Here is a 24678-nt window from a genome sequence, read left to right on the forward strand (position 1 = left end):
TTTTGCAAATCATCATCAAATGTGTATTTTTAGTATAAAAATATAGATTGTCGAAAATAAATTGAGCAAATTATTTTCTGGTGACTTTTAAGTTGCAGCGCAGCGCAAATAATATTTTTATTTTTATTTTATTGGGGATAAATTGGTGTTGCACAAACAATTTTCTTGGCACTCATGGCCAAGTGACAGTTACGTTTTTCGGCTGCCACAATCTTCTTGCGTTGAGGGTATTCCTGCTGCCGTTGACATGCAAAGGCAGCTACGTGACATGGCAACGTGCAACGTGCTATTGTTGTTGTTGCTGTTGCTGTCGCTGTTGCTGTTGTACATTTGTGGCTGGATTGTTGCCACAGCGAAACGTGTTACATTTATGTTAACACATTTGCGCACGTTGCGTGCGAGCGAGATGCAGATAATGACACTTGCAGAGACTCTACTCGCTTCTAAAACAGACAACCTTATGTAACTCACACTAACACACACACACACACACACACATACAGCCAGAATTTGGTATATACTTGTTCGGCACGGGCTGCTACGTTTCACTTTGACTGACAGCCATTTTGACATTGTCTGTTGTGCACAACAGTCTCCCCCAACACCTCTTCCCCCTCTCCACAAGCTCAGCATACCATTCCCCTTCCCCTTTCCGTTCTGCTGCTCGTCATTTGATCAGCTCATAAAATGATTAGTTTTTGCTGTTGGGGAAACGTGTCCGCTGGCATGAATTGCTTTAAAAATATCATCACTTGCACTTGTTGTTGTTGTTGTGCACTCAGAAAAATAAAAGCACCCGTACAACCGTACAGCGTTCATATTAAATTGCAGTTTCATAAGGCAAACAAAAACCTCGCTAAAGTCAAGAATATGTTCTTGATTCAAGTACAAACCATTTCAAAAGTGAAGCAAGCTGAAAATCTATGTTCAATGTTTGAAGTATTTCAGTTTGAAGTATTTCTATGTTAATTCTTTTTCTTTTAAATAAGCAATCTCAATTCTATATTTTTAATATAACAGATATTCTATATAAGATAAAGAGATATCACCCTCCTAATTTTAACCTAAAATTGAGTTCTACAATCTCAAATGAAGAATTTATATGAAAAGATATAAACTGATTTTTTATTAAGATTGTAGTTCTTAATTGTATTTTCAAATTCTCAGAATGAGAAACTCTTGAATCAAAATCCGCAATTTATTCATTGGAATGCATTTCATTCGATAAGTATTTCAACCCAAAATTGAGAGCAACAATCTCAAATGATGAATTCCTAAAAAAAAAAAAAAAACAATAGAAAGATATTCCATTCAAAAAGAATTTTTGTTGCCTTCTTAATTGCCATTTTCTATTTTAAGAACATATTCTAGGTTCAAGATTATATCTTTATTTAAAATTGAAATTCCTCAAATGAAAATCACTTGAATCAAGAATCGCAATTATTTGATTGGAATGCATTTTTCTTGGTATTCTTTTCAGCACAAAAGTGCAAGTATAAATGTGAGTGAACGTTGTATTTCCCTTAGTGTACTCATTCATTCATTCATTCATGCAAATAGATGCTTATTTATTTATAAACTCTTTTTTGGACTTGTGCTTATTTATTATCGCTGCCTTTCTGGCCTTTAAGCAACAGCAGCAGCAGCAAAAGCAACAACAACAACAACAACATCAGCTACAACCACAACAAACAATTCATTTCGCATATATCACATAAATATGCAAGTCATGCGCTTAGTTAAACAACAACAACAATAATAAGAAGAACAACAACAACAACGATGACGACGTCTATTGAAACTTGGCTACATTTTGTTGTTCCACCTGCCAACCCCCCTTCTGCCACGCCTCCTTTTGGCCAACAACAAACTGCAAGCCAGCCATAACCAAAAATCCCAAAACAGCTAAATTCCCCGAACGAGTCTTGAGGTTAGAAATTTAGCATGTGCTTCTGGCCAAACCCCAAGAAACATATTGACTAAGTTCAATAAAGAGAGGGACAAGGAGAGTGGGGGGAAAGATACGGCAATAGTTTGATTTGCGTTTGTATTAGCCAGATTCGGAGCAATCTGTATGCAAGTCACAACAACGGAAATAGATTAGAACGTTAACTTATTGATTTGCATGCACAGCTCACATTTGACGTACGTTTCAAAATTGTGCTACAATCAGCAAATAGATAAACTTTACTTATTGGCCAGCACTTTTTATTGGAAACCAACTCATAAGCATTGAATGAGCAACTTGAGCTATCCATCGATAAACAAAAACCCACAAATAATTGTTGAGCAACGTTTGAGTTTCGATAAAGATACGAAAATATACTTCATAAATATCGTAATGGAAACAGATGCTTCATATTCCAAATTGAATAAGCTACTATCTTACCAAGCTGACTATATATTTGACAGGTGCTTACAGAGCATCTCCTCGTCGAGCTTTTTCTACTATAACATTCTAACTTAATTGTCATTCGTGTTTCATTTACAATTAACCTTCAGAAGGCAAATTTAATGACATAAATTAAGTAAAAAATTAGGTATGATTCTGGTTTTCAATTCATGGCCAAAAAATACATTCATATTGTTTCAACAAAGTTATGTCCAGGCAGGTTCAATCTGTAAGGCTATGTAAAATTCAAATATTCCCCAGTAATTATTCCAAAACAGACAATTTTTCGATTAGAAATTTGATTCGTTTATTGGTTTGTGGTGAGTTTGTTTCTTCAACTGACAAGCCACAAATTGTATTGCTGCTGCTGCTGCTGCTGCTCGCAAGCAACAGTTAACACAAACAAAAACAAAAACAAGACTCAGAACAACAGCAACAACAGCAACAACAACAAACAAATTGTGTTCTCCACATGGCAAAAGTGCAAATCCCCTGACAAAGCTAAAATTTAATTAGCAGCCAGCAAGTGGCGTTTGCAAATGAAATTACACACAAAAACGAGGCGCCGCGCCGATGCATGCAACCAATGCCCAGAAACAAACGCCCCCTTACACAACCTCTTCCACACACATACACACACAAACACACACAAACTGACACACCCAATCACACACTCACTAAGGACACCCAGCACAGCATTCAAATCCAGCCCCAGCTTCACACACTGGCTTAACATTTTGCCACTTGGCAGCGTCGCTGGGCTAAGCAAAAAGACGAGCAAAAAATGCCAATGGAAATAAAATACATACAACGACAACACACACAAAACACGATACACGATGCACTGAACAAAAATGATGGTTAGTTTATGAAATTTCTATTTCTATTCTAACTATGAAATTTACTTAAAGAAACTTTTTGAGTTAAGGCAAAATCCATCTTTTTTTAGAAGAAGAAAGACTAACGATTGTTCCTTTGCTAGCTATATGAAATAGTAGTCCAATTGATCAGATATCTTCAAAACTTAGGCATTAGCTCGCTTAGAAGCAGATAGACGGATGAAAATGGCTATATCTACTCGAATAGTGATGTTGACCAAGAACATATATACTTTTTGAGTTTAGGAGACGTCCCCTTTAATGCCTAAAATGCTGTGCAATCAAAATTATAATACAATCTGCAAGGATATTAAACAAATTCAGTTGTACAAATTTCTATAATTGATTTAAAGTTAATTTGAAAAATCTGAATTCAAGCTAATCGAATTGAATTGAATAACGAAGAAAATGTAGCTCTGTCGTCTCTGTTCTTGTGCTGTTGCTGATGGGCTACAAAACGTTTCTCGCACTTGACGACAAAGGAATAATTTTCGTTTTAAAAGGCAGCAGCATTAATTTTCGCCAGTGCATGCAACACGACACGGGGGCACATAGCTGTAGCTGCTGCTATTGCTGCTGCTGTTGTTGTTTTTTGTGCGCCATGTTTCGTAATCCTCGCGAGCTTTACAATAAACACGAAAATATAATTTGTAATGTTGCAAGGCGAGCGGGGGACCGTAAGAGTAAGCCGTAGACTGTGGGGGGGTGCGTAGGGGAGGGGTGGGTAGCTATAGAGCTAGCTACTGTTGCAAGTAACACTAATTACCTGGAACTAAATATGGCGCCGGATTTGGTGGCGGTAGCCAATACGTTGCCGTTATCGCCGGATACGACTGATGGCCATTTGTGGCCATGTTTGTGGACTGTTGCGGAGGTGGCGAGTGCGGCGACATGCCACTGCTGCTGTTGCTACTATTGCTGTTGCTGTTGCTGTTGCTGCTATATTGGTGGATTGGTGTTGCTGATGTTGCACATGTTGTTAGTGCTGCTGGCTGCTTCGAGGAGAGAAGAGGGCGCTGTTGCAGTTGCAGCTCACTAACATTGCCATTTCCGTTTCCGTTGATATTGGACGCTGTAAGGCAGTTGCTGCTGCTGCTGTTGTTGTTGTTGGTAGTACTCTTGATGTTGTTGTTGTTGTTGTTGTTATTGTTGTTTAAGCCATTGCTGCATTCCATGATATTTGTATTTGGATTTTTCATATTTATGGGCCGCTAGATGGCGCCACACACACATACACAAATTGTTGCACAGTAAAAAGGGCAACTTGTTTTTATGGGCCACTTGGGCTATATTAAAATACAACTTGTATTTATTTTTGTTGAATTTGTACTTATTTTGTTGTTGTTTTTATTCGTATTTTATTTATTTAGCTGCCATTAAAAAAATTGCCACAATTATTCACTTGTGCATAATTTGAATTTTATTTGCAATAACTAAAAAAACACGGCTTATTTTTATTAGCACTTTTTATGTACACTTATTTAACGTGCTTTATGCATATGCATATTGTTGTTGTTGTTGTTGTTATTATTATTATTGTTTTTTGTTGATTTTCACTCGCTTTTTTTTGGATTTTTTAATGGTCTTCCATTTTTGTATAACTAATTAATTTGCCATATTGTGTCGTGTGCTTTTGTAATATTGTTATGATTATTACATTTTGTTGTTGTTTTTTCTTCTTTTTTTTTATTTACTTTCAATTTGCTGCATATCAACGCATCATGTCGAGCGTTAATGTGCCAGGCATGTCAGCCATATGTATATATAGATATATATACTTATTCATACGATATTTGCAGTTGTCATTAAGATTATTATGGCGATCACATAGCACAGTTATTTGATTTTGCATTTATTGCCAGTTAGCCAGTTAAGAGCCCGGCTCATGAATTGATTTTGTGTTGCCTTGTTAAGAGCCCCCCACACAAAGCTTTCGCTACAACAATTTTTATGTGCACTTTTTTTGCTCGTAATGCAGCTCAAAAATAGCCAAACAATATCATTAAAAAAAACAGCAGCTAACCAAATTTTACTGTGTGACACAATTTAACTATAGACCCCGCCCATGTAGTATATACATAATATAACTAGGCAATTTGGTCTCGCTATATATAAGACATAATGTGGCACCTGTGTGTTTGGCTCTAATCAGCTTGAAAAGAGCTGAAATGAAACGAACGTCTGTGTTTATATAACGCACATAGGCCAGGTCTAAATATTTACTCTAACTGGCGGAGACTGGAAGTTTCTCAAACTAAACGACTGTCGACAGCAAAATGAATTGTGAAATTTTAAGCTTATTTACTTACAACTGCAACAACAATAACAACGGCAACAACAATAACAATGGCAACAACAACAACAACTGGTAGCAACAAGTAACTTGTCTCAGTTGATTTATTGCTATGCGAAATTCTTAGAAAAGAAAGCTGTATCGATAATATTATGCGATTCTACGAGACAAACTTCAGCAAAGCTTTTTGTCTTTTTCAGCAATTTTGATTTAAGTATTGAATCTATAGTTAACACTCTGAGACTGATTACTGATTACTGATTACACAAATGTTGATATTCTATGAAAAAACAACCACATTCGATTACGCAGAAAAATAAATTGCAGCAAGTTTTTAGCTGATGTAACTGGAAACTATTAAGTAACTACAAAGAAAGCAAGTTTTCTTTATAAAACCAGACTTGAGTTAATTTCCAGAATATTTAAGTTGACCTGGAATATTTATGGCATATGGGATCAGAGGTTTATCCTCTCTTGGTTTTATAATTTTACACAACTTCTTTACATTTGTTCAATTGAAATTCTTGAATTTTTAATGGATTCTGTTTAAAAATCGATATTTTGACTATGAAAATAAAGCTGCTTTTCAGTTGAAAATTGAAGTATTTTTCATGTCAACTATTTTCAACATATTTATATTTGCTGTGGCTTCGTCGTTTTCCACAACTTGTCAGTTTCTATTTTGTCTGTCTATTTTCAATTTCTTGTAGCCCAGCTAAATTGACGCTTGCCAGTCTATTGACAGACTGCCGCCTCTTACTCTATGATGTTGTATTTGTAGCTGTTTTTGTTGTTGCTGGTGGCCGATGTTGTTTGTAAATGGTCAACATATATAGACATAAATATGCGTAAATAAACGAAAGTCATATGCTTATATATAGAGTATGTATAGTAGTTGAACTAGTACAGTGCTTTGTACTTGAGAAAGTGCAAATATTGATTTTGAGCATATTCGAGTTGTTGCTTTTTTGGTAGTGTGTTGCAGCCAAATTGCATTGCAACACACACACTAAACACAAACGATTGCGAGACATGCAAAACTAAATTGATTTGCTGCAGCTACAGCGATAGCGCATGTGTGGCAATCAGATATATAATGGGCCATAATGAAGCATGTGAAAATGCTATTGCAACGCTGCCATTTTGACGTTAAGTTTGTAATCATTCGTAGTATTTTTTTTTTTCATATCTTTCTACGCCTCGTTGCACGCTTCCAGCTGGCCAATTTGTCAACTCGGCCAACAAACGACTCCACAAATCTAACCATCAATTAAACCATTTTTTCTGCTTCTAAGTTGTTATTGAAATTAGCGCAAGGTTGCACAACACACAGTTAGAAGCGATTAGGTTTAAGTACCTGCTCATTCTTCAAATGTGGTATACTTATATATATATATACATATATATGCATATTTCTATGTATAATATATGGTTTGGCTAACTGACACCTTACGCCTTTTGCACTTTGAGCATTATCTTCTGTTTGCTTCCGCGCTTCAGCTCACTGGAACAACTACAACAATTATCGCTTCAACTTTACGTTAACTTCACATTTACACTCTGAACTGGCGTTGTTATTATTTTTATTGAGCTATCTCAAAAATATTTAGAGCGTAAAGCGACGCATTTAAAGCATGTTAAAAAAAAGTTTTCAAATTGCGCCAACAATTTAGAGTATTCGACAATTTCAGTTGAGCGAGTTTTGTGTGTATTTCTACATATGTGGAATACCACAGAAAGTACTTCTGAATGACTTGAACTGAAAGTAGCCAAACAATTTGAGAAATTTATTTTATGATGAGCGGTAGCTGAACATCGCGATGAATTTCTCCAACAGTTACTATAATATTTGAATAGTATTTCGAATATTGAACTCATTAAAAATTTATGCAACAGGCAAAGAGAAACATATCTTAATCTGCATAAAAAGCCGACTCGATTCAGCCATTTTTGTCTGTCCATCTGCAGTTACAAGCTGATCTCAGCGACTATAAAAGGCTCTATTTGCCAGATAAAGTTTATGTAATTTGATCGATAACTGTCAAGTTTTGTGAATATCAATATATATCGATTTGAAATATACACAATACACAATACACACAGATTGATATTATTGATAAATTGTAGAAATTTTGCTAAGCAAACTGTCATCAGAAAGTTTTCTAAATATATATAAAAAGTGGGTTCTGGGTAACTCCAAATCGAGCGCTCTCGACTGCTGCAAAATACTTAAATTGACTTATCAACATTTGAACAATAACAAATTGTTGAGCCCTTTGGAGTTGTGCACATTTTTTTTAGTTGGTTATTTATATATACACACACAAACACACATACAGAAATACATTTTCAATATATATAAATTGTATTAGAATAAGTATTTTTTTTCGGCATTTCACTTTTGGGTTGATGAGCTGTTGACATTTTGTATTTAATATGTGCCGCACACCTTTGTTGTAGTTCTCAGTCTCATTCTCGTTGTTGGTGTTGCTGTTCTCGAAAAATTGACAACTGACAATTTCCGTCTGTTGCCGAGGAGCCGTCCAATACGCATTTGTGACCCCGTCCCCCGCCCCCACCCAGCCAGTCCAAGTACCCCTCTGCCCAGACGACTGATTATTTTCAATTGGAATTTACTTTGCTGACGAGAGCAAGAGAGAAAAGTGATTCATTTTCATGCTGACGCCAAGAAATCCATTACGTGATGTATGTGCTTCATTTTTTTTTCTTTGGTTTTCTTCTCTCTGGATTTGGTTTTCAGCATGAGAAACAAATAAATATATATAAAGACATAGACATTTGCACATATATATGTTTTCCAATTTAATGGCACTTGTTCTAGTTGTTTGCCAGCGGTATCTTTTTTGATATTTGCACAAATGCTGAGCTCGAGACAAAAGCCCACAAATGTTGCCATGCATTGTATCAAAACTCAAGCAAATAGATGTTATCTCTATGTATATGTGTATATATATATATATCTATTTGTTGATATATGGTCTTAGGGCGCAGTCAATGTTGACCTTGAGCTAGACTTTACGCACGTTGTCATTGTTCAGGTATAAAGATCGGATCGCTCATTGAAAGCCATTTTTGATGCTCTTCTCGCTTTTCTTCTCGCTCTCCGTCTCTCTCTCTCTCTCTCTCCCTCTCTTTCTCACACACTTACTCACTGTAAGTGTGTTTGCGGGCACACCTCCGAATATAAGCGAGCTGTTGAAGCACTGAAGCGTAAAGCCAACTGTATCGGAAATCGGTTTACATTTTGTACAAATATGTACTCTATATACACACATATATATATATATGTGTGTAGTAGTATTACGAATCAGCTGTTGCTTGGACTGTACATACAATTTATGTAAATAGATGCGACACGTTTCTTAATGCACATTTTGCGCAGGTAAATGGATTTTAAGGTTACAGTGATAGCTGGCTATGTACAACTTTTAACTACTACATATTTACTTAATCAATTGCACATGTTGTCCAGGTTAATTGGTTTTTATTCGTATGCACAGTGATCACTGACGATGCTCGACTTTAATGACTTTAACAACTTAATTAGTTGTGCTTGTTGCCAAGGTTAGTGGCATTTATTAATACAGTACTACAAGTACACTCAATAATGCGGAATGTTGCTTACTTTTACAGCAAGCTTCACTGAACATTGAACTGCACAAAGAATATATATAAAAAATTAAATAATGCTTAATGAAGCATAATGAAGCTTTACTGTACTTTGGGTTTATTTATTTACTATTATTATTTATTACTATTAATTAGTATTTTTACTTTAAGAACAAATATCGCGACAACTGTATAAATGTACATTATAAAGAAGCTTCACTGTGCTATTGAGTCTTTGTTCTCAACGTTTGAAAAACACAACAATAAAATCGAAGCACAGCTGGCATTGTAAATAAACAGATACTATTTGGCTTATGTGAAGCTTCACTGTACTCTGTAACTATTGTTCTTATCGTTACGTGCACTTCTCACAAAAACCACAATAATACTAGAAATAATTGCAATTGTGCATTGCTTGCATACAAAATAGAGATCTCTGGTATGTGTGTATCTGGCAGATACAATTGCTATACTGTATCTCACAGATACAATTGATAAGATGGTTTAGGTTTTAACGCTTTCGCGTTGAAAGACGCGCGTGCGCCGTTCAAGCTTGAAGCGACTTGCACGTCTCACTTTGCAGCTGTATCTGTGTATCTGTGTATCTGTGTGCGGAGTGTATCTGTGAGATACTTGCCGAGATGTGTGCGCGTGTATCTTAGGCGGCGTTCTATGCCACAAAGCACACACAAAACTAAAACGCGACTGATTGCTGGGCGATTGAGTGACAAACTGCTTGCGTCGCGCTTTTTTTTGTTTTCGCCGCTGCCGTTTATTTTTTGCGGCTCTCTTGCGGTTTATTTTACTTGATTTTTTTATTTTTATTTCCATTTCGTATTTATTTCCATTTTTTTGTTGTTGTTTTTGGTTTCTTTAGCTTTTTGTTTTTGTCTCCGTTGCTGCTGTTGTTGTTGTTGTACTTAGTTGTAGTTGTATCGAATACGTTTCGCTGTGTGTACTTTAGCCATTGTGTACTCAGTTCACGATGTGCCAGTCCCTAGTACACAGTACACAGTAACTACACTCAAAATAAAAAATTGCCATGTTCTTTAGAAAATTACCCTGAATACTGGATAGTTTTCGTTGTTTTTAGAAATAATTTCTTGATACGAGAAAAGTAGTTTATAAAAATAAGAAAGACTTGCAAAAAATATGGCGACTTTTCTATTTTTTTTTGTATGAATACATTTGTGAAAAGTGGAAGTGCCAATCTTATTTTTTGGAAGAAACACATTTTTAAATTGATGTGAAATCCTAAAATACTAAAATTTATAACTATTTATTATTTATTAATAACCAATAAAAAAGATAATATAAAATTTGCCTCTAAGAAAATAAGCATCCTGACTTTTAGGAATATACTCTCTGAATAACAAGATGAGTTAGGAGATTCTAAAATTCAGGTCAATTCTTTTTCTGAGTGTAGTGCCAACTGTCAGAGTCGCTGCTAAGCCGCATGGCCCGAGAGACATTCGACATTCGACAGTCGAATACAAAATTATCATCATTATTATTGTTGTTGTTGTTTTGGTTGTTGTTATTATTGTTGCCTTTTAGTTTTTGGCAGTTTTTCGTTGCGGTTAAATGGCATTTTGTGACAAAATGAAAAAAGAAAAATAAGTCAAGCACACAGAACAAACCAAATGCAAATGAACAGTTGTAATACACTAGCTAAATATTTTCAATGGGAGCAAATCTAATTAGGTGGAAAAATTCTTCTAAAATGTATAGAAAGTATTTTGAATATCTTGGCTTATATCTGTGTATATATAAGTAATGGCAATACTTGGCAAATGTCTATCAAACACATTTGCACATTCAGATTAAATCGCAAGAATTTCATTTATCCATTTTTCAATTGTGGTCTATTAAATGTTGTATACCCTGAATAAATTAGAAATGGAAAAAGGTTGCAATGATTCTATGCAAAACTATGTAACAGGCAGAAGGAACGATCGCTTAAAGTATATATATTCTTGATCAACTGTCTCGACCAGAGAACTTGTACCATACTTTGACTAAACAGATCAGAATATCAATATTCATTTTGCACAGCGAACTCTGGCTGCACACCCGCCTTGCCGTGGAGTGAATCTAAGCCATAAATTGGTGGCATCATCAAGTGGCGCGTGCTAAGCAGCACTGATCGCAGTCGCCAACAGATCACGAGTATCTCACAGATACACAGCTGAACACACACAAATGAAAAGCTGGGAGTAATTTTTAGATGTTTTTTTTTCAATGCATTTGCATTCAACATTTGTTTTGCCACTCGACTAAACTGATGAATATCGCTTGAGTCTCTGTATAGAATGTTGAAGAATGTTGGCTTATGTATCGCTCTCCCTCTCTTTCTCTCTCTCTCTCTCTCTCTCTCTCTCTCTGTATATATAAATATAAATAAATATTGATATGAATATATATATATTCTGTTAACTGACTTTGCCAACGCAGAGTTTTTTGAGTCGCTCATTATATTTGTTTATTTATTATTCAGAGACCGGCGACAGTTGTTTAATTTATCAGTTAACAGCTTTGTGGCTTTTGCAGCTAAACGCTAAAAGCTTCACTTGTTGCCACTCGATCGTATTTCAACGCCACAGATTTTTCAACAGAATGTGGCTTCAAAATACATATAGAAATAAATAAATAAATAAATAGTACTCAGAAGAACGCGTTGCCCTTGTCAAGTCATTAGAAGATGGAAAAATAAAGGAAAAAAGTACTTAGTGTGCTTAAGCTATTGCCAGCTAGGTAATTCTTTTTTCTCCAAGTGTAGTCGCGACCTGAAAAGCCTCCCTCTAGAACTCTAACTCTGAAATGCCAGCCAGCTGTGTCGCTTTTGGGTGTTCCCAGCGCTTATCTCGCCAAGTAGAAATTTAATTAAAATAAAACCATATGCCGCAATTGAAACGCCCCTAATTATAGATACAGATACAGATACAGAGGGAGGAAGCGAGGTGGGTGGGGGAGGGGGCGGGGAGAGAAGGGCTCTGCAAATGCAAACAGACACCCACAAAAAAAGAACACTTGAAAAGCCAAATACGACAAAGAGAAAAAAGATATTTTGTATTGTTTATATGGCAGCAGACGCAAAAGCATTTTCGATAATTGAAAATAATAATTAAAATTCTCTGATTGAGGCGCATTTGCCTTTTTTCCTCTGACGTCCACAATGGGACAGAAAGAAGCTATAAAAGTAGCAACAACAACAACAACAACAACAATAATTGAATATGCAGCTACCACACACAATAATTATGCCATACAATTTTATTATTCAGTCTTGAGTTTGATATTTATATATGCTGGTAAAAGGTAAAGGAGCATATTTCTAGATGATTCTGCAGTCTAGCTTCACTCTGAATAAATATAAAATTATAACAAATATAAAATAAATATAATTACCCTCATATAAACCAGTCGGACAAAGTTTGAACTTTTAAAGTTGAAGTAGCCTCATTTGGAAGATGGTTTTTACTTTTAATATATACACAAATAATAATAATAGAAAATCGCTTGTAGCAACAGGGGAAAATATATAAATGAGAGCAGAACAGCAAAAGCTAAACCATTTATCGGATTATTTTAAAAATAAATATTTTCTTTTGTTTGATAAAAACTTTAATTGGTTGCAAATATCGCTTGCATTTCGATCGATTCTTTCGATTCTCGATTTAATTTTTTAAACATTAAATAAAAGAAATATAACTTTAGCTATGTTCTATTAACAATAATTATATAATTTTCTTTTAAGCTAGTTAACAGAGTATTCTAAAGTCGATAGCAGTTTAAATCATTTTTTGTTCTGCTTTTTAATATGCAAAACTTGTCGCCTGTTGTTGAGTTCTGCTGCTGCTGCTGCTGCTGCTTCTGCTTTTCAGTTTTTCTCTTCTCTTCTCTTCTCTTTGCCTTGCTTTATCCATTTTTCTTTCTAGTTTTTTATGTCTCTTGTCTTTTGTGGCACTCAAAGCAGCAGCAGCCAAGGCCCGTTAGCCGTATTTGTGCCTCACTGTGTCCAGGCCAACGAAGTCGATGTCGATGTCGATGTTATAATGTCCCCAACGCCATTCAATGCATTTTCCTTTGTTCAACCTACCCCTACCCACTATCCGCCCCCTCTCCCTTTGTGTCGCTTTTTGGAATTTATGAGCGTGCTGCATTTGGGATTCTAAGTGCGTGATTTCTTCAATTAATTGCCCCCAAAGTCTGTGCAGCAGAAACCCGCTTGAATTGCACATTGCACAATCATGTGGCGATGTCTTTGACTCCACCCACCCCCTTCTCATAACGAGAGGGAGCTGGGGGGTGGTTGGGCTGTCACAGAAATCATTGCTCACAGCATTGTCTGTCTGCCAGTTTGCTTGGTTCTAAGACCTCTCTTTGGACAATACTTGTATATTTGAAGCACTTGCTTCCAGCATAATTCTCAAACAATGACAATAGTTCAACTAACAGAACAGAATAGAATAGATGGGAACTATATATTTATATATATGTATATATATATCTATGAGTTGAGTTGAATGCAGTAGAATGACCATGGAAATTGTCTGTAATTATTGTTAGGAAATGTGTTTGTTGGTTGTTTGTTTGTTGTCCGAGTTGTGTAATCGCTGTGTATTTACAATTTTATGGGAGTTGAGTCTTATTATGCATCGCCAAGAAGAAAGCAAAGGAATTGAGTAATTAGTCAAAGACAATCATAATTGCATTATCAATTTTATTCTTATTACTTATGGGTTGCCGTTGAAATATCTCAACTAATTGGAAATATTTTGAGCTATGGCTGGGCTGTTAAAATTAAATAAAATAATTATAAAAATTATATATTCTATATGAGATATTGCTGTCTTTATTCTATGCATGTTGATAATACAATTTCTGTTTATTTTTCAGAGTTTATGTGCAACAAGTGAAAGTTGGCTAAGTCAACGAGATTCGTAATACTTTATTAACTTTATTATTGTATATGACAAATAAATATTCGTTTTCTAGGAAAATTTATTATTATTTATATTAAATTGTCTAGTTGCTTTTCCCATCTGAACTAAAAAAAAAAAAACATTGAAAGAATATCTAATTTATTATTATTTTTTATTTTTTGACTTAAGATAAGACACATTGAATTCAATTGCTGGTCAAAAGCAAAAGTTAGCCTCATTAAAGCCAAAAGCCTCGACTTGCTGACGAGAGTTTCTAAACATATTTCATTTGAAATTCAGTGGCAAGTTATTCGATTCGCATTTCGCATTTCGCATTTGGTACGCACTGCAATTATGTGCATATTTCAATTGTGGCACGTCGAGCGTACCAAATCTATAATCAACTTGATGCCACACATGACAACAGTTTGCAGCTGCAACCACACCAACAGCAACAACAACAAGGCGACGCAAGCACGCAACGCAAAACTCTCTCCATTTGGTGGCATTCCACACAAATGCTTTCAGCAAGCACAGCTCAAGCCACGCAAGCGCAACTAGAATAAAGATACAGAGCTAAAGATACAGATAAAGTATCTGCAAATGCAATCGAAAGCAAAGCAAAACAAAAACAAAACGACATAAACAGAAAACAGCTGATTTAATATCGGCTCAATTGCCATTTCTGTGTCTTCGTTTCTATATATATATACACATATATATATAGCTCAAACTGGTTGGCAGCACTGGGGAGGCGTGTCAGAAAAGGGGCGCAGCTGATTCACAATAATTAAGCAGCTGAGCCAAGCTGAGATATTCACACAAAGAGAAGCCGGCTGAAATGAGTTGAGATTTATTATTACTCTTGTTGTTAATAATATCTGTACTATAGCCGCTGCAGTTGCTCACATTTATTCATGCTCTGCAAATCAAAGAGAATTAAAAATAATAATTATTCTACTTAAAACTCTTTCTCTGCGAGCGCAGGCAACAATTTTATAATCTTTAGACTCTGCTTTGGATAAGTTGTTAAGATTGGACTGTGAACTGTGATGAGACATGGGGAAGAATGAAATATTCGATAACACCTCTATAAAGTATAAGTCGATTAAAGTCTTATATATCTTATATTTATATATTTGGAATGTAAATTACTGATGAGAGCTGAGATATATTCCCAATCACAACCTCAACCACCCTGTATGCAATCTCTGCGACTTCTAGCAGAGTATTAGCCAGTCGCTTATAGCCAAGTGCAATGTTCTCATTTAATGATTTTTTTAAAAAATCTTTTTTAACTTGTTTAATTGTTTTGCTTTAAGTATTTTGTCAATACGCAGACGAGCTAATTTGCATATTGTTGTCGCATTTTTTTTGTCTGCTGCGGCTTTTGTTTACTTTTTTGGCAATTGTGAAATTGAATAATTGACTAAATGAGTGTCAGCTTAAGGTAGATATATATTTATATTTATATATATATTATATATAAATATATATTTATTTTACATGCATGCATGGGAAATTGATTTTGCATTGCAAATTTAATCACAAATTTAAATGTCACAGTTTTTAAAATATATTCAATTGTTAAATTTAGGATTATTATTATTTTCACTATTTTGTTTTTATTATTACAAATTTTATCATTTTATGCACATATTTTTAACATTTTTGAAATTAGCAAAGCAAGTTAATTTTTTTATGACACTTTTTGGGCAAAAATATATTTAAAATCGTTGTTAAAAATTAATATTATTAACACTTTAATATTATTATATGCTTAAATGACTTTTTTCTTACAATATATGTACTTTTTTGAACAACTCTGAAAATTGTATTTCCGTAATTTAGCTTCACTTTTCACTTGGCAATTCACAATTGAAAACTAATTGTTCATTAATTGAATTTAAGTGCGCGACATTTTCTATTAATTGATTTTACGAATCGATATCAGAATGTATATATTTAATTGTAGTTTTTTTCCACGTTTCAATCGAGCGAAGCGCAGTTAATTAATTTAAAGAATTTGACTTATTTATTGTTTACTTTTCAAAATGGCACGAAGAGAAATAAGAACCAAAAAACTGAACGATTCGTCGAATCGATCGTGTCTTGAATGGAATACCGCTGATGACTGGCAACGGGCAACTGGCGACTGACAACTGGCAACTGCGGAACAACTGCGGAACAACCGACGACAAATTCTATTGACAAATTGCGAGAGACTATCGAACGAACGAGCGACGACCGGCTGACTGCGTGGAGACCCAACAACTGACGTATCCCATTCTTCTGTGTGTTGTTGCTTTTGATGTTGTTGTTGTTGTTGGCTTTGGCGCTAGCCGATCGTCAATTGCGCTGCACTTTGAATTTCATTTGGTTGCCGTTGGCAATGCCATTGCTGCTATGCCGGCTTGCGCTCCGTCCATCTCTGTCTTGCGCTCGCTCTCTTCGGAGCACAGCTGTTGGACGCTCTCTTGCCACTTGTGGCTGACTCAAAGTCAATTAGTTACGCTCTTTGCTTGCTCTTCTTCTTTTTATTTTGTTTGTTTATGTTTGTTTGGGCATTCGCTTAGCCGGTTGACTCAGCAGTTGTATGTGCTTTCGTTGATTGACTGCCGCTTTGCTCTTTGTATGTTTCTATTTCCATTTCTCTTTTGCTGCTCGTGTAAAGTGCAGCTTGCCTAGTTTCGTTTCGTTCAGTTAACGGTTAGTTAATACTGCACTCTCTTAATTACATTTGCGCTCTTATTTGAATAAGTCGTGCAATATTTAACACATTTAACGCCAAGTTAAACGAAACGCAATTAACAACATGAAGTCAACTCAAGATTACATCTCATCATCTAAACAAACGATCACGTCAGCAGCTAAGCAACTTAACGAAACTATGCGAAATTCAATTGAGGCGCATTTCAAAGCTCAACTTCTGCTTCTCCTTCTGCTTCTCCTTCTGCTGATGCTGATGCTGATGATGCTGCCGACAACGATTTTTACATAGAAAAACGCTTTGTTTTCCATTGCGCGCCGCGCTGAATGCCGTAATTGAATTTGAAAAGTGTGTTAATGCGACCAGCAGCTAAGCAAAGCTAAGTATCTAAGTATCTACAAGATACGACATACAAATTGCAAAAATTGCTAGCTGCGGACTGACGAATATTGAACACCCTTTATGTTTAGGGGATGGCTAAATAACAATAATATATGTAATACATATTAAAGCTAAACTATTTATATTTGTAATGTATATAACATATATTATTATTATTTGCATTTTCTTGTTTATGTTTGTATATTATAGTTTTTATATATATTACGATTACTATTGTTATTTATTATGATTTATTATTGTATAACTTTGATAATTTTGTGGCAGATCAAAACTTAAGCTGCATTCTGGGATTCATTATCCGACTCTAATAACTATATTTACCACACTATTGTGGTATATATAGTATAGTAATCAGCTTGTACGATCAATATATTGATATTAGCACTCATCTATCATAAGAATCTAGAACTAACTCTTTTTTATATGCACATCAAGAGTATATACCCCTTAACAATTTTTCTATATACTTTCATCAAAGTGTTGCATGCTTCACGACAAATCTGATATACCCGCCGCAAAAGGGAGATGCAAAGATACCGCTATCCACTTTGACTCGGCATTCATTCAGCGACAGCTAAAAGAAACACTTCAGATGTTGCAGTTGCAGTTGCAGTTGCAGTTACAGTTGCAGTTGTTGATGTTGATGTTGCAAGTTTACGTAGCCTGTCAGCTGCTGACAATTCGCAAATTAATAAACTCATTAATTAGAAAGCCAAGCGACATAAATAAATATGCGTTAAATGTGCTGACAAAGCTGCTTCAAATAATTAATTTGCCATGATTTGGACAGACTCCCCATCTCCCCCACTCTCTCTCTATCTCTCTCTCTTTCTCCCTTTCTCTCTCTATCTCTCTCTGTTGATCAGGCTGGTTTAATATATTTGGCAAGAAATATGCGAAGCAGCCAAGACACGGCGAGCCAGACCCAAAGGGCAGCCGTCGTAAGAAAAGGCGAACGACAAGCGGCTAAAAGTGTTTAGAATTTCTGGCATTTTGTCAAGTGTCGCCAAAGCATTTTGCCAAACACGCACAGTTCCTGGGCGACCCAGGGAGGGAGGGGTGCAGAGGGGGTGTGGCAGGGGTACGTGTAGAAGTTTTGCACTTGTTGCATTTGGCATATTTTATGTGTGGCATTTCAAATTGTGCGGCATTTTGTGTTTTTGGCCACAAACTACAAATGCTCTACTCGTATTAGGGGTATTAGCAAAGTCTTAATTCGATTTGGAAAGTTTAAGTTAATCAAAATACTACTTTTTTCTATTTATAATTTTATATGTCTTACTTATGACTATTATACTTGTATAGGATATAGTATATAGTAAGTAAGTAAGTAAGTAATTTTAACAAAGTAACTGAAGAAATATAAAATAATACATTTAATACTAAATATCTTATTTTATATAACAATTGTTTTTTGAATTGAATGTGCCACTTAAAATATATATTTTTGTTTGTAAAAATATGATGGAGTGTTTACTTTTTCTATTTTTATTTCAATGTTATTTTTTTTTACTAATTTTTATTTTGGTTTCTTACTCATTAAACATATCTTAATCAATTTGAATATGTTAGGGTATTTGTTCTTCAGTTGTATTCTTTCATCTTGTGCATCTGGTAGTTTAATAGATTTGTTCTTTATAGCCCTTGTTATTGTTAATGGCGTGACAAATAAATAAATGCGTATACATTTTATGGGTAATGCATTATTAAATGAAAACTGTTTCCGACATTTTCCTTATAATCATGTTTTGTGTGAGACACTCGCGCGACTTTTCCGCTTCGGTTTGTAATGCACGACTGAGAGACAATTTTTGTTGTTGGTTTTTCCACGTAATTTATTATAAAATTTGTGTGTTACGTATTTTTAAATTTGTGATTTATTTTTACCATGCGAACAGCGTGACACAAATGACAACAACAATTATGCCTTGTTGAGCACATCAAGTGATTTCGAGAGTGGCAAAAGATACAGATACACAGATGAAGAGACGTAAAAGATACATTATTGAGGGACATAAACATGTTGCCGAGAAAGAGCGAAAAAATTGCACTTGAATGCAGCTAAATGGACCAAGAGAGCTTTGAGCATCCCATCGAATGTGTTATGACAGCAAGAAGACATTTATTAAAGTGTTTATATAAACCATGATCTACCAGAAATTTTGATTGCAGATACAATTTATAGCAGTCATTTATAGTGTGACTATAAATCACATTTGATCGTCACTTGTTGTGTGAAATACTTAAATTTTGAAGCATGAAAATTGTTTTATAGACGCACCATTTTTTGTTCTGCTAAATTCGATTTTTACTGAGCTCTCCTGCTTCATCGGTGCAATATATGTTTAGCTTTAGTTGAGAACAGATCAAAGCAAGCGAAGATTATGTAAACTACTAAAGAAAGGCATAAAGTTATATCCTATGAATATAGTTTTCATATACATATTTTACGTATTTTCTATATATTTGTTTTACATATTATATATTCAGATTGCCATGCATTAAGTAACTCTCTGATTAAAAGCCACATCAAATACAAAATGGCCCGACAACAATCCCAATTACCAACAAGGATACGATTGCGAATGCTCAAACATAAACTTTGCATAGCAGAAATGGACTGAAAGCTGAGCAAGCTAAGTTAAATACCAAAGAAATACCCTATAAAAAGAAAAAAGCACACGCAAAAATAAAAAACACACGCTCAGAGCGGAAACGGAAGCGCATTGCGTGATACAAAATGGCCGTCGCCGTCGCGTTTGTTGATTTCCCATACGATAAAGTGGGGCTCAATAACAAGTTTCATTTTGGGAAATCCGCTGAGCCAGAAAACTTATTTGTAGGCTTTGCTTGACCAAGGTTGCCAGCCAGTTTACAGTTTTTTGTGTGCATATTGCTGAGTGGACGAAAGAGAAGGAAGGAGAGTGAGTGAGGGAAGGAGAGAGAGAGAGAGAGCGTAGACATGTCAATTTTTCCAGTTTTGAGCTTATTGAAAGTTGTATTTGCACAGAGCGTGTCCAAAGAACTTGAGCCGTTACACAGAAGGAAAAAAAAGAGATGAATAAAGATTCTTATCGATTTAGTGAGCCGCCGCAAAGTAACTAATACCCTTTGGCCCCCTCTTCCCCTCTATTCATGCCCATTATTCAGGCATATTGGAGGCGCCTGTCCCCGATACAGGTTGTGACTAAGGCCACAAGGCATAAAAATAGCAATAGCAATAGCAATGTCAATGGCAATGGCTACAGCCATAGCAATATCTATAAAATCTGGCAGCAGTCTTAGCAGACAGCCAGACTACAACAAAATTAACAATTCCATTTTATTTTTAATTTCCCAGTATGCAGTTGAAGAGACTTAAGCAGGGTATATTGCTGTTGTGCAACATACACTCTGGCTTAATGTGCGTCCATTTAAACATCCCTGTTACTTAATAGATATTGTATATATCATTTTTACTGTTTAATATTTAGCCACAGCTTGCTTCAATCGAGAGCATTCGAATTTATTACCAATAGTTGCTCAATACAATAAATACTTTCTCCAACTATCTAAAGGCTAACTTACAGTCGAGCGTACACGAATTAATTTGGTTTACACTTACCATTTCTGTTCTCACTATCCGCCGGCTTCATTTGAATGGGATGATGCATCTGTAAATGGCAAAACAAAAGATACAAAGAGAGTCAGTAGGAGTAAAGAGAAAGAGAAAGATGTCAAAATAAAGATAGAGATTTGATATTGAGTTGGAGAAAGGAGAGCAAGGAGCAGACAGCAGAGCTGTCCATGTCCTGTCAGCTTTTAATAGATGCCAGCAGCTGCTGAATGGCAATTGAGGCTCTGGACATATGAGAATGAAAAACCTGGACCATCGCGCCTCCCCCCAATTTAAACTCCCCCCTCACCGTCGATTAGTTTTTTTTTCATCACTTGTGTTACCTTTTTGCTCTGAAGATTTGATTACTTTGATGCGAAGCGCATGCAACAAGAATGTTGCAACAAAAGGCACAAGGCAAAGGCTAACAAATGTTCATAAAACTAATGAAATGGCCAAAAGCAGACAAGCAGCAAATAGACCAAAAAAGAAAGAAAAGAAGAGTAGAATAGAAGAGCAGAATTTCATTTCATTAACGTGGCCATTAGCACTTGCCATTCAATGCGCTGCTTTTAACAGTTTTTCATTTATTTTACATTCATTGAGCAAACCGATAAGGTTCTCTGCCTCTCCCGTCTGTCCAGCTGTCTGCGACAGGACTTGACAGGACTTTGCCGATGGGCTGTCCTTACTTTGATTTCAATTAACTTTTGACTCAGCCAAGAGGCGCCAACAGCGGCAAAAGATGATAATAATAATAATACTTGCAATCAGACTCGTGCTAGAATTGCACCAATTGATGGACCCTTTTCTTATATACCCTAAAACTAGTCAAAAAGGGTATATTAAAATACTATTTAATATTTTGTAAGCATTGAGAAAGGTTTTAGTATTAAAAAAATAATGCAAAAATGTATTTTAAAAGGGATTTTTGTTTATGAATGCATTATAGAAACCAGAGAGTAACTCAAGTTTCCTGTGCCTGTTTGACTCTTAGTTAATTACTAAAATGCAAATCGTGCTTAAGCCTTGCTGAAAGTTTAATTTAAAATAAGATACACAAACCTAAAACATAATTAAATGAGAGTTAATTATTTTTCTGTCAACTTAACTTATTACTCTTTTCAAAATGCAAACAGGGTATTACAAAAAATAGAAAAGAAACAGACAGCTGCACTAAGTGAATGAATGACTGGCTGGGTGACTGACTGAGTGACTGTTGTGCTGAAAATTGAAATGAAATGCGCAAGAACTTCAACTTCAACTTGAAGTTCAACTCAAACTACAACTCAAACTTCAACTTCAGCTCAAACTCAAAGTGAAACTATTAACTGAAATGTCAGCAAATGTCGTCGTCTGCTTGTCAGTCCTTTCTCTGGTCTGGTCGGCCTATTTGCCTATTGGCCTGGCTGAGGGGCAGCTGGTCAAAAGGTTTTGCACAAATTACAAGTGAATGACACTGCCCTTCCCCACCTGCTCCTTGCACCTCATTCACCCACTCACTTGACTCGCTCAATTGTTACGTCATTTTGCTGCTCTATTATTCAAAATTGACAGTTGAATGAGTTAAGTGGCCTGTCCAGGATGTTCCCCTTCCCCTACTTCTGCTCCTGCGTCTGCTGTTCCTTTCTCTCAGTACATCAGATGTCTGTCTGATTTGTATTGGGTCCCAGCTCTTATTATCCACCTATATGCAAATTGTTACCCTTTTCACTCTAATGACATTTTGTGTATAAAACGATTTCCATTCAACTTGTTGTTTATATTCTGCATCTATTTTTATTTTTTCACATGTGATTGGACATTAAATTGTCAATTAACTACGAAAACATTACTAAACTGTGCAGAATGAGGCAAATGAGGAGGGGGAGTGAGTGGTTGAGGTAGGAAAAGAGAGAGATTTGTGTGGCAACACTGCAAGAAAATATTCCAAAATAATAGTGTTTAATGACTTAATCTCATTATTATTTCTTAAATTTTTGTTTATTAATTTGCGTATTTAATTCATATCTCTTTTCTTACTCACGCCCCGCCCACAATCTCTATCTCTATCTCTATCTCGCTTTCGCTCACTCAATAGTGTATATCACAAACGAAAGAAATCGTTGCATACTTTCGGGCAGCAGTTTTTAAATGGTAACCACATTTCTACAGTTTTACAGTGTAATCTTATTGGACGAGCTTTTGAAGTGCGTCACAACTGCGCCTTTTCACACGTGCCACAGCATAAAAGAAACGAGGGAGGCAGAAAGGATGTCAGGCCACTTAACCCTCACACACACATTCACTCACACACACACACACATACATGCCGTTCTCTTTATATATAGAGTGAAATGGTCACTTCAAAACAAAATATTTATTGAAGCCGTTGACAAGTTGGGCACCTGTGTGTGTGTGTGTGCGAGTGTGTGTGTGTGTGTGTGTGTGTGTGCTGCTGTGTGTGTGAAAATGCCAACGTTTTAACGTCTGTTTACCTATCGATTATTTCAGGTAAATTAAGTAGCTCTCTGCACAGGCAGCAGCAACAGCAGCAGCAGACGAGGTGAGGAGAGAGTTGAGGTTGTGGGTGAGTTTTGGTGGTTGTGCAGACATCCTGCCAAATGCATTAAAGGATCAGACATGCCCACACACAAACACACACACACATGCTAGGCACTTACTTATATCAACAAAAGCTACACACACACACACACACACATGTGTGTGCAGCTTGGGCTCTGGTCATTATTTTGACAATTACACATGTGGCGTCATTTTGGGCCCTGAACATTTTAGTGCTATGGATTTTCCATTAACAATTTGAATATGTAAATGAAGCAACAAAGCTGCTCAGGCCAGCTATAGCATATATATACATATATATAGTTTGTAGTAGGGATAGTGCCCTTTCTTTGGGTGTTTGCCTGTGCGTGAACGCTTCATTTGATACGTGAACAATGAGATTGTCCTCAATAATTGAATCCACTAATTGACTGATGATTACATTTGTGTTGGTCACACACCAACCTCCCCTTCCGGGTATGCGTGTGTGTGTGTGTGTGTATAATGTCTGGTTTCGTTTTAGGCAAACTATGTCAGTCGATTAATCGATTTTGGTGCACAGCAGTTGACTTTCTCAAGCTGCATTATTTATTTTAAAGTTTCACAAAAAGAAAAGAGAAAAAACAGAACACAGATACATACACATACACACATACATACATACATACATACACATACACAAACATAAACGAGTAAATTGAAAGCGGCTACAATAAATGCTAGTTGTGATCTACTTGGTAGGGGTATTCCCCTTACTTACCCCGTCCAGCGTTTTAATGTTGTGCAGGGCATCCTGTGCACGAAGAGCCGCCTTGCGGGTATAGTAGGTGACAAAACAGCACCCTGTAAACGAAACAGAACGATACAAACCGATACAAATCGATAAACATAAATAGGCAAGTCGATAACAGGCAATTAACAATCGATAGACAAATGCACAAACGTTTTAATACAAGGACAATCATAATTACCACTTTTTTGGGGTAATTCGAGGCCAGTAAACAAGTCACATTTTATAAAGCGCTCTTTATATATTATCTTTATATATTTATCATACATGGGACACATCATTTCAGAGTTTACTTTAGCATGCAATGGCATTTTCAATCAGCCAAATGTTTATTTTATTTTTTTGGACATTAAACGAGCGCATTATGCGAGCCATGCAAAGATTATGATAGAAGGACAAAACGGGGTTGTGGTTGACTTATTGGAATAGACTAAATTTGTAATATTATACGCATGTGCTTATGCATTATCAATCGAATCGAACAAAACAAGTAACGAGAATGATAGCAGCACAATTTGA

General features: G+C 35.8%; 1 protein-coding gene across 6 annotated transcripts in view; it reads right to left on the reverse strand.

The window, feature by feature from the left end:
* Positions 1 to 24678, reverse strand: part of LOC6561506 (CUGBP Elav-like family member 2) — a 67355-nt gene that overhangs the window by 29684 nt on the left and 12993 nt on the right. For 3 of the 6 annotated variants that reach the window (XM_001989252.2, XM_032735790.1, XM_032735791.1), the window contains exons 4-5: positions 24130 to 24212; positions 20835 to 20883 (exon numbers count right to left, since the gene is read on the reverse strand). In XM_001989252.2, coding sequence (XP_001989288.1) covers positions 20835 to 20883; positions 24130 to 24212 — 132 coding nt within the window. Of the gene's footprint in view, positions 1 to 4036; positions 4901 to 15918; positions 16390 to 20834; positions 20884 to 24129; positions 24213 to 24678 lie in introns of those variants that run through there. The other 3 variants (XM_032735794.2, XM_032735793.2, XM_032735792.2) reach the window with 3 other exon arrangements.

This window comes from Drosophila grimshawi, unplaced genomic scaffold, assembly GCF_018153295.1.
Source record: "Drosophila grimshawi isolate 15287-2541.00 unplaced genomic scaffold, ASM1815329v1 contig_1377, whole genome shotgun sequence".
NCBI lineage: Eukaryota > Metazoa > Arthropoda > Insecta > Diptera > Drosophilidae > Drosophila > Drosophila grimshawi.